At 43.3% G+C, this 14,953-nt stretch overlaps 1 protein-coding gene across 1 annotated transcript in view; it reads right to left on the reverse strand.

The window, feature by feature from the left end:
- Positions 1-6,526: 6,526 nt before the first annotated feature.
- Cblb (Cbl proto-oncogene B, E3 ubiquitin protein ligase) overlaps positions 6,527-14,953 on the reverse strand; it is a gene marked incomplete at its 5' end in the record, with an annotated part of 211,246 nt that continues 202,819 nt past the window's right edge. Inside the window, 1 exon segment of the mRNA XM_013515156.1 lies at positions 6,527-9,955. Within this exon segment, the coding sequence (XP_013370610.1) occupies positions 9,696-9,955 (260 nt within the window).

Genomic DNA, 14,953 nt, shown 5'->3' on the forward strand with positions numbered 1-14,953 from the left:
TTTTCCTACTAATCTGTCCATAACTCTGTAATGTTTGTATTGTTCCTATGCTGTTTCATAAATGGATGTATGTTTATTACTATGTGTTTCCTACAACAACCACTGAGAACAACCAATGAATATTCAATTGGTCACTCATGTATAGCTCTATTTATTTTCTTTAGAAGCCACTTTGAAGATACCAAAGTATAGTACAACCATTGATAATCTCCTATGACTTTTGTCTGTAACTCACTATTATTTGTCTATTTGTTTTCCTGAGCAACTATCTTGTAGATAACAATATGCAAAATGACAACCATTGATAATTTCCTACCACTTTGTCTGTAATTTGGTAAGCCCCCCTATTACTATGTTATCCTTCTTTTACTCTTTAAAATAATAAAAAATAAATAAAATTTTAAAAATTTATTCTTTTTATTTTATTCCTCCTTGTTCTTAGTCTCTAGAGAACAGAATCCCATTGCATTCTTCTAGACTGACTTAATTGTCTACGCATCAATAAGAACACGTGGCATTCATCTTTCTGTGTCCGTCTTATTCATTTGACCTAATGACCTCCAGGTGTACGCATGTTGCTATAAATTACATAATCTCTTCCTTTTATGACTGAATGATATTCCATTGGTACATGTACCACATCTTCCTTATTCTTTGATTCTATATTTTAACTGTTGTGAATAATACTTCAATAAACATGGGAGCTGCAAGTATCTTTTTGGTATAATGCTCTCCTCTCCTTTGGGTATATATATCCAGTGACAGACTTGCTGGATCAGATGGTAGCCCTACTTTCAGTTTTTTGAGGCATCTCTATAATGTTCCATAATAATCTCACTAGTTTATATCCTCCTAACAGTGTATGGGTTCTCTTTTCTCCACGTCATCACTGATAACTGTTACTTTTTCTCATTTTGATGGCAGCTGTTCTAATTGTGCTAAGAAAGTACCTCACTGTCTTGATGTGCACTTCCCTGGTGATTAGTTTGCAGATTTTTTTCGGATACTCATTGGCTATTTTTATGTTCTCTTTGAGAAATGGCTGTTTTGTTCTTTGCCCCATTTTTAATTGGATTGTGTGTATATTTAGGTTTTTGAATTCAAAACAGAATATTCTAAATATCCTTTGGCCAGATGAGTAGTTTCCAAGTATTTTCTCAGTCTGTAGATTCTCTTAATTCTGTTGATTATTTCCTTTGCTATGGAGAATCTCCTTAGTTTATATCTGCATTTGTCTACTTTTGCTTTTGTTTTCTGTGACTTTGAAGTTCTACATACAAAGTTAACCAAACATTAAGCTCTGCTAAACCTACTCTGTAATTTGGTGCTTTTTCTGTAGTGTGTTTTGTCAAACATACTGAAAATTCTTCAGAAAAATGAATTTGAATCTCTTTATTAATATTTGAATGATTTTAATCAACTGTGAATGGTTTGATTTTCAGCCTTTTCCAGGTGTCATGGAAGTGTGCGATCTTTAAAAAGAGTAAGAGCTCTTGTTGCCATCTTCAGCTTGAAATAAATTTAATTTAAGGGGTTAATATTAGAAAGCACTGACAAGTCATGCGCTGAAGTGGTCGTGGGCCTTTCGGATGAGAGCAAGAACCCTGATCTTCTCAAGGCACTGAAGTGCTGATGAGAGGAGTAAGTGTCCTTACATGTCATTAATGTGAAAAGCAAAGTGTATTTAAGCTGAACTTGCAGTGGCCTTACCATGACAAGTTTATAGCCCCTTAGAGATTAATAGCCCGGCTGCCAAAAGTGCCTCCCTGCCTGCACTGTGGTGCGTCACAAGAGACACAGCTGGTTTTTTATTTAAGCTGTGAGAATACTTCTTCTCCCTGTCTCTATTAGCTTTCCACTGAATCACGCAATTAGATCACTTTTCATTCGCCGAGGAAGGGTAGGTTGTAATGTAAGGTTTTCTTTCCTCCTTTCTAATGAAGAGTAAGTGAATTAGTAAATAGGTATTTGTACACATTGGGAACGGCTAGCTAAACGACCCCCAGGAATAAGCCACTTTGGAATACAGATTGCTTAGCTCATCTATATTTTCAAGTTGCTGATCAAAATTTGTAGTATGGCATTCAGCTTCAGTTATGTGGTTCTGTTTTCTTTATATAATGGTATTGACCAACTGCCAAAGCATTCTTGAAAAAACACTGATAAATAAATAAACATACATTTATCTTTCTGGGTCATGCCTGGTGCTATATGCAATAATGGTAATAGGTGAAAAATCACTTATTTTGAATTTCTTTTCTTACCAGTGAAAGGACTGCTTAAATCTCACCTGTTTTTAGTACTAATCCTCATAGCTAATGTGTGAGATGGGCCTAACTGATAAATTATAAATCTGGCTCTTGTCAATTACTGAGCAATCCAGGAAAACTTATTTATGCTCTTTGGCTACACATTTTCTCTATGTGCAAAGAGAAGATATCAAGTATAATGAATCTACTTTGCAAGAGTTTTAAGATATACAGCATTTAAAACAAAACCAACACTTTCCCAAAGCCAAAGTGCTATATAAATGTTTAATTATGTTAGTACTGATTAAAATGCCCAGTAGAGATACATTAGTCTTGCTTTGGACATTTTATTCTCCCTTATTTTGCAAGAAGTTCCAGATAAACACATTGCTCTTGTTTAAACATTTATATAAATAAATGCCTTGGCACTGCTATTTTTGATTCATGTCTGAATAGGCTAGGGCCTAGGCACTTGTGATTAAGTCTAATTCTCCACAAAAATACCTTGCATCTTACATTGCAGTGGTTCTTTAGTGATACCCGTTCCCTTTCAGGATTATTTCAGGATAGTTATTGATGTTTTAGGGAAGTTGCGGCCAGCTGTTTTGTTTTATGCCTATCATACTTTTTTCATAAACTAACCAACTAACAAGGTGTGAATGGTTTACCAGGACATGGTACCCATAAGGAGCGGAGAGCTTTAGCAGTGTTGGACCCTTCAGTCTTGGCTGACAGAGGGGGCGTTTCTGCTATAGAGGACGTGGGGTCCCCAGTGTTTGCAGCTTGAGGCCTGGGCAGGTCTGGGTTTACCAAGAGAAGTGAAATGGATCTGCCTGGTCTATAGCATCTACACAAAGAAGACCTTGTCCTCATGGTTCTCCGACTAGATTACTTTTATAAGCTAAGAAAACCAGAAAAGACCATTGGAAATGAAATGTTTGTTTTAACTGACAATTTATCAAACACTTTGGACCTGATAGCCGCTAACATGGTAAACTGATGTTTATTTTCAAATGACTGCTTTTGATTATTGATTCTCTTGTTCCTTGTCACCTGTATTTTAATTCCCTCTCCCTGGCACACTGTCTCCTAGCAACGGCCAGGCCTCCACCTGAGGAGCTAAGAGGACAGAATGAGCAATATCCGCTCTTCTCACTGCTCCTCCTCATTCTTAGGCTTGAGCTTCCTCAGGTTTGAGACAAGGCAAGAAGGTGCTGCTGTCGCGGGTCCTTGACTTTCTAGTTCATCTGAGAAGTGAGTTTCCAGATGTAGACTTTGTACGCGTCAAATGCGTGTTCTTCTCTACTTTGACTCCCTCATGCATGCTCCACCTGCATGAACTGCAGAGCGGCCTGAGCTACTGCACTGCAGATGGCCCTCTTGGGTCTTGTCAGGACAACTGGAGGCTGAGCTGCACTGACAGGGCCTTTGGCTCCTGGGGAATATGATGCATTTGTCCTCCCAGGGCTGGAAATCTCTCAGCTGAATCACGACCGATTCTGCTCTATAGTTTGTTATTCTGCTCAAATACAGAAGCCGGTGCATGAGTCTACTCCGTGTGTGTGCAATGGAGTAAGAGGCCAGTTTCCTGGTGCCTCTAGTTAGCTTTCTCTTGGAGTTATCACTGCATGGACTGAGGAAATGGACTCTATGCATACATTCCTCATTCCTCATTCCCACTTCGCAGGTCAGCCCTTGAGCCATCCTTTCTGCTTCATGGGCTCTGCCCTCAGCCTGCGTAAGTCCTACAGACATCACTGGAGGCCTTCTTCACACTGTGAAAGCACTTTGTTATCAAGTGTTCTTTTCCGAGTTGGGATTTTAGTAGCCTCATTCCAGAAATAAAGGAAAAATGCTCCTTAGTATTTTGCCGTTCATTTGAGAGACCAAAAGGAGCCCGTAAGTGACGCTATTTTTCTCTGTAATCTAAGGGCAAAGTATTGTTTGTCCCTGCACCAGCTTTTCAAGTTGAGAGCAGCTCTTGAGGAACCCAGACTGCCCTTGACAATTCTACCGGCACACCTCTCTGATCTGCACTTTGCCCTGGGCTTTGCACAGCAAAGAGGGCGCACCAGGGTGCCGTGGGGGACAGGCACCGCGTCAGGAAGACAGGACTTGGCCGGCAGGATGCGTAGCTTTGTGAGGTTTCCACTGTCCTCAGCCGGGAAGTTTTTGTTCACGGTTGTCTGAAAACTACCAGACAGCCCCTCTGAATAATGCAGATGAGACATGTCTCCTTCCCGTCAATTCTGGGAGACAGAAGAGCGTCTTACGTTTCCTGCGTAGGGTATATGCAGTGGCAGCAAACCAAGGCACACAAGCCACAGCTCGCTGTTGTCACTGAAAGCTCCGAGAGGTTCGCCATCGCGGATCTATAGTAATGACAGCTGAAACTGATGGAGCATATGTTCAATACCAGGCACTGCTCTACTAACTCACTGGGTCCTTTTACTGACCTTAGATACAGCTGCTCTCCTGTTTTACACAAGAGGCAACTAAAGCACAGAAAGGACAGAACACTTTCCTAAGGTCACACAGCTGGGAAATGGCCAAGGCAGAAATTGCCATTTGCTGCTCAAAGCCTCAGCTCACTTACTGGGGACTTTTTATTGTGTAGTTGTGCAGGGTTCTACAGTAGAGGCAGCTGAGATATGGGAGGAAAAGGGGTTTTTTAAAAAAGGAGTTAAGATGTGATATGTTCATGTACTGACTCCACAGAAAGAATGTAAACATGTACTGATAAGAAAGTAAAACAAAGCCAAACCCGCCAAAGTGGATGGGCTTCCTCTGCAAAGGCAGGAGGCCAGGGTTACACGGTGCTGTGTGTGACTTAGAGATGCCGTCCTCAGCTAAACGGGTAGGAAGACAGCCAATGTCCAACAGACACTGGAGCGGCAATGAGAAAGATCCTGCCAGGAAGGAAAGGGGTACGTGCTAGCAGGGCGAGCAGGAACAGACACGGGGAGATCTGGACAACTGAGAGCTGAAAGAGCAGCTGGTGCGGGCAAGAAGGGTAAGAGTGCGCAGGCGCGGATCCCTCTCCGGAGGGCCTCCGGGCTCCGCAAGGGGTAATGCTGACCTCGAGTTTCACAAACTCCACTTGCCTTTCTTCTAGAGCTGCAGGGGTTAACTGCAGGCCATTTAAAATTCCAGGGGACCCACAATTCAGAGCCCAAAGAGATCCGGTGGGAGGGATGAAAATTTAGCAAAAACGTGCAGCTAATTAAGAGTCATTTCCCCGTTTCTCTCTAAAACCTCAAGAAAAGGACATAAAGGAAAGCAGGACGATTACATTTCCTTTCAGCCCGCTGCTGACTGTCACTCGGCGTGGCCTGGAGGAGCACCCTAATCCCTCTGCGGCCAAAGGTCTCAGCTCATGTCCACGGTTACTGTCTTGCTGACCATGGGGAAGCGGCTCCTCCTCCACAGCGGGGTGGCTGGCCTGTCCTGACTGCCCAATCTCTCTGCTCCCCAGGCCGCCCTACCCCTCGCCTTTGCCTAGGTATCCGTCCTTAGTCATGTGCATGGTTCCTAGTGGGGAAGCTTTGTGTCTCTGAATTTCTGAACAGTAAATAAAACCTGTTCCTCCTTTAAGGCTGACAAATGCTACCCAGCCTGTGACTTCTCAGATGATTCAACACTACGTTCCTTACACGTATTAAGGATCCAATGAGTTCTTAGGCATTTACCGTAGCATGGAATAGCAGTGTAATATGGGGACCTACCACACTTTTATTGTATTGGAGTTACTTGCTTATGAAAATGCCCCCTTTTTCCTTGTGTGTGCTTCAAGGGAATAATTACTATTGCTACGCATGGGACTTTACATGTCCCAATTAATTTTACAACACTATGTTTTTGATATACAAGATTGTTAATATTTTAAAAATCTGTTTTGTCTCTAGTATATACCGGCCAGTACCCGACGATTAGAAAAACTAAGTTTTAAGAACAGGTACCACTGCTGACCTAGTATTTACTAGTCATCTAGTATATCATCAAAGACCTTCAGACTTTTCTGGGAATGGTATTAATAGTATGGTATTACAGCATCGAAGTACTCTGAAAGGTATTTTTGTTCATTTGAAAAATAAAGTACCAACTCTGCATTTTGTTAACATTCATTTTATAAAATGAACCTTGAAAGAACAGAAAAATATTTGAGGTTACATAATAACCAGAATTGAAAAAGGATAAAATATAAATTAATTGAACACACAACTATTTTGCCACTTTAGACACATTTTTAAAAGGCATTAAAAACAATACAATAGTAACTGGAAAGGAAAGCCTTTGCTCTATTGCTGTCTTTTTCTGGAAACTTCCTAGAAGCACTAAAATCCCAGGTTAACAGGCAGTACCTGTATTATTTAAAATGTACTGTACTTTGCTTCCAGATCTGTCATTTTAAGAAAGGTATGTTTGAACCAGATTACTCAGTGCAAATTAAAACTTCAAGTTGATAATGTGAGAAGAAAAGTCATGTACAAGAAATGCTTCTGGAACTGAACAATCAAGAAAATTCACATTATAAAGAAACTTTTGGGAATCGTTCCTGGTGTGTGACATACTGAGTTAGCAAGTGGGCCCTCTGAGCTTGCAATCAGGGCTTTATTTCAAAGTCTGTTTGCAGTGTGCGCAAGGGGAAATGGGTCAGATCTGCGCAAGTTCAAGTTAAGCATCAATGCCTTCATTTTATTCTAGGAAATTTGGCTATAGTGCATCAACTATCAAAGGGAAAACAAGAGACTGGAGATAAACTTACTGAAATGTTAATGAAGACAAACCCTCTCACCCCTAGAACATATTTGGTGACGAGGGTTCATATTGGCCATCATTTCATCTTACAGATATTAAATACTGGTTTTAGTATCTGTAAATGTATTGCATTAGCAAATTTTGAGAAATGGGAGGAATGTTTAACTTTCTAGATCACAGTGAAACTACGTCTGGATCACCTTCAAGCACTAATAGGTAGTTACTTTTATAATGAAAAAATATTTTTGTTTAAATATTTCTTTAAAAATATTCTGAGTGATGTCACAGGCAATAGGTAGCTAGGAGTCTTCATGGCAGTGTTTGAGGGAAAGAGTCCTTTCCATTCTCTTCTGTATGACTCTGTGATTCAGTATGGTTGAAGACAAAATGAATGATCGCTACTGAGTACAAGGTGCAGAGCTTGTGTGGGGGCGGGGAAAGGGTTTGCCCTGAACTTCCGGTCCAAATGTACAGCGCTGTCTTTTCTCTTTCACTTTGCACTGAAAATTTTAATGTGTTATTTGAAAACTGAATGGGAATATGCTATGCTTCCTGATGTTCTTCTCCGACATCATGCCCTCATCTATTAAGAACGTTATGGCAATATTATCACAACGAAGTGGCAACTTTGGGGTCTCAGACTGTACCTACCCTCACCAACACACAACAAAGCCAATGTGACATCGACAATAAATGAAAAGTCATGATGACACAACTTGGAGTTCAGAAAGCAAAAAAAATTATCCAATGCATTTTCAATGTATAAAGACTGTACTCATACCTACTCACAGGAAGAATATATAAGGCAAATTAAAAATTCCCCTCAGGGACAAAACTAGCTCAAAATCACAAGAAATTTATTTAAGTGCAAAAACTGTCCAAGGCTTGCACAAATCCTCAAGTATCCTCTCTTGCCATGAGAGCCAGACTGTGAGAACAGGCACATGGCACTTTGCAAGGAAACGCTCTCGTTCCCCTCCCTGGGTCAACACAGCCTGCATATTAAATTAACCAGATCCATCCGATGTGACCTGTTGTCCTCCTGAGTCCTGACCTCAAACTAATACATTTTTTTTTACATCACACTGGGTGCGAAGAGTGGCAGAAACATGCACAAACCCACAATGAGTCCATGTTTAGAAAATGTTCCGCCGGTTCAAGCATTTTACAGAGTTTTGTCTCATTTCTCCACTAACTTCTCATTAGGAATGAAAAAGACCACGTATCTGGAAAATTCGAAGGCTCTGGTGCAAAACCTCTAGGTTTTGTCCACCAGACTTTTGCCATCAAAATGCATCTTAAAAACTAATAAAACATCATGCTGGAATCGGATTGTGAGAGTTTGTGCTTAAAAACACAGCACCTAACAGCGCCACATACACCGCAGATGCATAATTCATATGTGTAGATGTATTCAAAGTAGTAGCACAATTGCTGAGGAACCAACCGCAGTTCTGCAAAAAAGGCAAAGCTATTTATTACTCTCACCTGGCTGGAGGGTGCAATATGGACTGATGAATCTACAAATTACATACGAACCCTAATTTGATTGGAGAGAAAATTACTAAGAACTTCGCAAAAAAACCCCACAAAAAAACAAAAAACCAAAACAAGACACAACCGCCACAGTAGCATCGGCACCTAACAGCGCGTTAAAGACTTCGCGTCTCCGCTGCAGCGGAGGTGGCTCCCACAGCTGCTCGGAGCCGCGGTAACGTCCCCCAACGGGAGAAGATCTCCGCTGGACTCTGGAGAAGGCGCAGCGGATGCGGGATTGAGCAGAAGTGTATTCCTGTATTTCGGGAAGGCGGCCCTCTCACCCAGCATGCCCAAAATAACGCAGGTGTAAACGCCTGAGGGCCTCACAGACGATTTCATCATGGCACGTTCTGGGCAAGTGAGTCTGGTATCTGCAGTAGTTGCTTTCTAGTATTTTAGATTTGTGCAGTGCGATGGTGCCCCTGGGCTGACAGAGGTGGACAATATGGAAAATTACAGGTTATAAAACTTCAACTAACAAGGCAAGCTCCTCTATATTAGGTAAAAACCCCTTATAAAAGGCAGTTTATTAACAAATAAATGTTTGGTACATTCAGGTTTTTCCTCATCTCAAAAGTGATGGTTTCCAAGAAAAGACTCAGTAGTGAAGACCGCGCACGCAGTTTTTTGCATCAGTTTGATATGTTGAAAGTCAGAACCTTTAAAGCATTTCGTAAATGGTAGAAATGGACGCGGACCTGGGGCCGGGGAAGGACGCAGAGGGTGGAGACCACACGAAGAGGTGATTCTGCTGCTGACGTGGCAGCAAAGAGGTTCCGGTTATGAGAAATGTTACAGCAGACCGGAGCACTCTGCGAAGGCTGTGGGAACACGGTACAGGTATCAAAGACAAAACCGCGACTTTGCCGACTTGTAAACAAGGAAAAGCGTTTCACAGACTCAATGTTCAAGGGAAGTAAACGTGTTTAAATTATTTTTGTCAGTTCAACCCTGATTTAAAAGTATGGCTAGCGACGGGCCGCGGCGGCGGCGTCCCGGCACGCAGCGCTCTCCAGGAGCTGGCTCCAGCCTCCCTTCTCAGGACGCCCGTGAGGCGGAGGCCTCCTCCGAACCCACCTCGGCCTCTCCCTCCGGCCTCGGGGAAGAGCTGTCCACTGCTCTGCGTTTTGGTGTTGAGAGTTCTGGCTGCTATAGATTCAGACGCGGGGAGATGGGAGGAGGGATGGCAAATTCTCGCAGGATGCTGCGGGCCACTTCCACGTTATTCTGGGCTATCTCCAGGGCTCTCTTCACCTCTTCAAAGGCGTACCCCTCTCCCATGAGTTTTGCAATCTTTGCATCGACATTTTCCAACGCTGCCTCAGGCCCGTGGGGCTTTCTGTGGTGAATTTCGGGCGCAGTCCTGCGGGGTCTTGGTTTGGGAGGTCTGGCTGGTGCTTGTGAACCATCTGCGGAGATTCCACAGGACAGATACCATTGAGACAGATAAAAATGAAGACACTACAACAAAGTAGTTTCATCTCATCATCTTATGCTAAAATACTATTTTTCACTGTCTTTACAAATAAACTCATCCACGTTTCCGCAGAACAGTATTATTTCTGTTTTGAAAATTAAAGTTACGGTAGAATGTTTCAGTACGTCAAATGGGAAATTAACAGATTTAATTACTAATTCCATGTTTTACTCTTTAAGACATATGACATAAGGAAGACAGAGAAAAAGCCCGAAAGCACTCTCTAGACAAGGCTTTGCTTTTGCAGGTGGACCCTGCACCCTTCTCTGTGTGGCACGGGCTACAGTTCTGCGAGATCTTTATTAGAAGAAACTCCATATTCTCAGATATTCACAGCAGGACATCCTCAAAATGTCCTATATTGTGCTAATGTAACAGCATAACTGCTCCACGGAATGGGCTTCCTAGGGTGTCTTCCTGTCTTACTTGTGAAGTTAATAATACTGCATCTTACTGATGGTATATAGTAAGAAACTAGACAGAAAACAGTGTGTGATCTGACATGTCAGTCAGGAGGACGGACAGAAGTGTACGGCGTCCTCTGCCCGAACACTTCGGGTTCCAGGGTAGCAGTGTCGCATGACATAAAGCAAACCCAGGAGAAGCAGCGGGAGTGGAGAACTGAGTTCTAGATCTGAGGATGATATTTCTTAAAGCAAAACCAATGCCTCTGTTACCCAGTACTCTTAAGACAATTAACCGTCCTTACGTTGGATTGGGCAACTAGCCAGGTTATCTTTGTCCATATAACCATACCTGTGCACAGTATTTTGAAAGCCTAGATTAAAAAAGAAAACTTTAAAGAATGTCAAATTCATGCCAGGAAACACATGTATAGCCTGAAGACTATGCAGACATCAGTACTGGTCGAACGGCTTTCTTCATAACCCCGGCCAAAGGTGAGAGGATAACCCTGCAGCCATGTTTAAGGGGAAAGGGCAGCCGCAGACCATCCACATGTCAGGTCCCCACTCTCATCCTGCTTCCGGCTGCCTGGCTGACTCTTCGGGCTTCAGGAGCTATTGTCAACTTACATTTTCAATAATAATAAAATTCAAATCCCCAGAATTTAATTTCATATTTTCTTTTTAAACGAACAGTAAAATACTTTTCTGTGAGCAGGTAACTTGTAAAAAATATCATCCCATTCACAATTTTGGCGATAGAAATGATCATGCAGCATATGAAAGCATCCAGGATGAAAATGTTTCTTCCCGCATCCAATCCAATGATAATCATAGTCTTATTTCAAAACTCTGTTTTAATAGGATAATGCCCAGTTTTAAACAAATTATACCTGTACATAATGTACACTGAACTATATACATATACAAGGACATGCGATTTCTGGGTCTTCCTAAAATTCATACTATTTTTTGTACCTGTAATTAAACATTTGAAATTATTATGGTGTACAAAATTGCACTTTTAGTCTGAGATTCTGTTTTCACATGGCATACTTTCACTATGCAGAGACGAGGATAAATTATACTTTGCTTCAAATAATTTGCAAAAACTATTAGCAATCCTACCAAGTTTTTCTTTAATCAATTACTATGAAATGCATACATTTAAATAATCTGTCAAGGTACCTTTTTTTATTCTTTTATTTTTATTTTTAGTTAAAAGTACAGAGACCAAATGCAAATTTAAATATCTACTAATACTTTTGTAATGTTTTCTAATGTTGTTATTTTGTTTTGGTACAAAATACTGAGAAAGGCATGTGAATGTTACATTTGAAAAGGATACCTATGTGTTCAAGTACAGTAAGGAGGTGACTATGACCTCCAGGGCCGTATCTATTAGTACAACTGGTATACTAGCTTCCTTGTTACTGAGACACAATACCCAACGTTCATAACTTAAAGGAAGAGAGGTTTGATTTCCTAATGGTTTCAGTTCACGACTGGCTGGCTCCAAGGCAAAGACATCACCGTGGAAGAGCAGGTGAGGCAAAGCTGGTAAGTTAGTGAGGACCAGGAGGCAGAGCAGGGAAAGAATGCCAGAGAGGACCAGATGGGCTAGGGACCGGAACAGTAAGGTAGGTTACACCTTGAGGAACCACTCAGATACTCCTGGAACTGTGCTCCACCCAGGCCTGACATAGATCCCAAAGCCAGTCATGAAGAAACTCCTCGTTACCAGCCACAACTAGTAATTACTACTAAAGAATTAGAACTTTTAGGGGCCTGGGGATTTAGCTCAGCGACAAAGTGCCTGCTTGGCAAGCGCAAGGTAGTGAGTTCAATTCCTGGTACCGGAAGAAAAACGAAAACAAAAACAAAAACAAAAAAACAGAAACAGAAGTAGAACTTTTAGTCTTAATAAATAAATACATATCTTTGTACCTTGGCAGATATGTATATGTATTGCATCTTTGATACAATATGTACGCATCTCGAACTCTGATCTTGGCAGACAGCACTAAAAACCATGGAAAGTATCTTGCTCAAAAAAAGGCAAGAAGCTGAGAGGACAAGAAGGGCAAAGACAAGTACCTAGCATTCACTAATCCTCCGAAAACCAGAACCATAGTAACTGCTGTAGAGCGGCATTTTGAAGTTACTACAGAGAACAACTGGAGCTCAGCAAGACAGACTAGAACATTGTTAAGATTCGGAAACCTGGTGTCAAAGTTTAATGAGAGAAAGAAAACACACAAGCGTCTGCCACGCCAGCTCCATACCAGGGGCAAGGGAAGTCTCCCCTTTGCAGGAGGAAGGAAAAGGCTCTTTCAGAGCGGATGCCAGCAATCCTAGCTACTGCGAAGTCTCACAGCCCTCACAGGTTTGGAGCCCACTTAGATGAGTGACGTGAAATCCGCACGGTCGTTATGCCTTGTGTCTAGAGGCAAGCCCCCAACCTCATGTAGTCCTCGGTGGGGAGTTCCGAAAGTGGCTGGATTAGTGTGTGGATGTAGATTAAGGATGTGAAAGTGGGATTCAGGATGTGCGTAACAGAAGCCCCACCCTGGGAATGGTAGCACCGATCAATAGGCTTACAGCCTGTATGGAAAATACAGGGACAGGAAGAAGGCAGGCTGCTGCTGTTTGTTGCCTTGTGCCTGCCCTGTCATGCCATGAACTGTTTCTCCTCTGTGATGCCCCTCTGCCTTGGAGCCAGCTGATTATGGACTGAAACCTCTACAAAGTGTGAACTGAAATAAACTTTTTCACCTCTAACTTTGGGTGTTGGGTACTTTGTCTCAGCACCAAGAAAAGTAACAGTGGTAGTCTTGAACTAGAAAAGGATCTTGCCACATTTCCAAGTGAACTATCAGGGTTCTGTGGCCAGAAGCCTTCCTGAGAAAGGGCTACTATCTGAGTTTGGATGATCTCGGGGTCAGAAGCCCCTGCACATTCCCAAGCACGGGACCCCACAGACATTCCAGTGCACTGCGGCCGGGGACAGCAGCCCAGCAGCCCAGCTCGGCCGAGCAGACTGACTCACCCAAGCCCACTGGGTGCCCTGCACCGTAGGAGACGGGCACTGTGATATGGAGCCATCTTCAAGAAACGAAAGATCCGTGTTCTCGGCCTGCGAGACATGGAACTAGCTAGCCACAGGGAGGCCCCTGCCTTGCCAGGACTGAAGCCTGGTGGCAGTGCGTACGTGGGACCCTGCCTGTATTACTACGTGCCTTTCTCTGACTGGGCGGGGAAACGCCAGGGTTCCCCCTGCTGCTGCCCCACAGGGGCCCGCTAAGGGCGCTGAGAGTCTCCGCGGCTTCAGCTGCTGTCTAGACTCCAGGCGCGTACAGAGGTGCCAAGCACAGCTCTGTGCAGCCCGGGCTGCCCTCCCGTGGGGGCAGTGCCACAGCAACAGCTGCGCAGAGCACCACAGTTCTGCCCCCACCCCACCAAGGCAGCTAGCAGCGCTCACCTCGCCGGCGCCGCTGTCAGGGCTGGGTGTGAGCACCGCCGCGCGGCGACTCAGGCCCCTCACTCCCTCTCTCGTTCAGCATCTGGGCCCTCACCACCACTGGTCAGAGGACAGGCGCTTCACGGCCCTCCCCGCTGCTGCTGCTGCCACCGCCAGCGTCACCTCGTGCCAGAGCTGGCACGGTAAGTACCTGCGGAAACCCCGCCCTCTGGGCAGGCCTCCACTCCCACTGCAGGGGCCGCACGGGTCGCCTGCATCCACGTCTGTGGACACCGCAGTTTCCTAAGCTGCTGGCGTCTGCACTCTTGCAAGTCCACAGAGAAAGCCCGTCTCTCCGACCCCAACGCTCACTAGTCACAGTGGAGGAAGCCATGGGGGACTACACTCCAGGGCCCAGCCGTGACGGTAAAACTGCAGAGCAGTGAACAGGTCTAAGACCCACCTTCAGAGAAGCTGCTCGCTAAGAAGGCCACTCCATGAAAGTAGCAGAGGTATCTGATCCACCAGACGCACAAATCTCAACATAGAAACGTAAGAAATTTGAGAAAACAAGATAATAGGAGGTCAGCAAAGAATATAACCCTTTAGCAACAGATTGCAAAGAAATGAACTGGACAGAATGCTTGATGAAGAATTAAAAGAATGCTTATAAATAGTTCAATAAAATCCAAGAGAACACAGATAAACAGTTAAGTGAAATCAGAAAGACACTCCAGAAATATGAATGAGAAACAGCAAAGAGCAACTTTGAAAGAGCAAACAGATCTTGGAAATGAAGAAGTTAATACAATAAAAAACACAATGGAAAGCCTCAACAATGGGCTGGATCAAGGGGAAGTGGTAATATCTGAATCTGGAAGATCTTCTAAAATACTTCATTTAACTAACAACAACACAAACGGAAGACAGCATTCCCGATCTTTGCGACACCCTTAAACAAGCCGCCAACCTATTCAATAAGACAATAGCAGAAAACTCCCCTAATCTTGTACAAAGTACCGATGTCCACATACAGCAGGCTTACAGAACCACAAATGGCACGACC

Source organism: Chinchilla lanigera, unplaced genomic scaffold (genome assembly GCF_000276665.1).
Source record: "Chinchilla lanigera isolate Chin_1 unplaced genomic scaffold, ChiLan1.0 scaffold00026, whole genome shotgun sequence".
In the NCBI taxonomy this organism is placed as follows: Eukaryota; Metazoa; Chordata; class Mammalia; order Rodentia; family Chinchillidae; genus Chinchilla; species Chinchilla lanigera.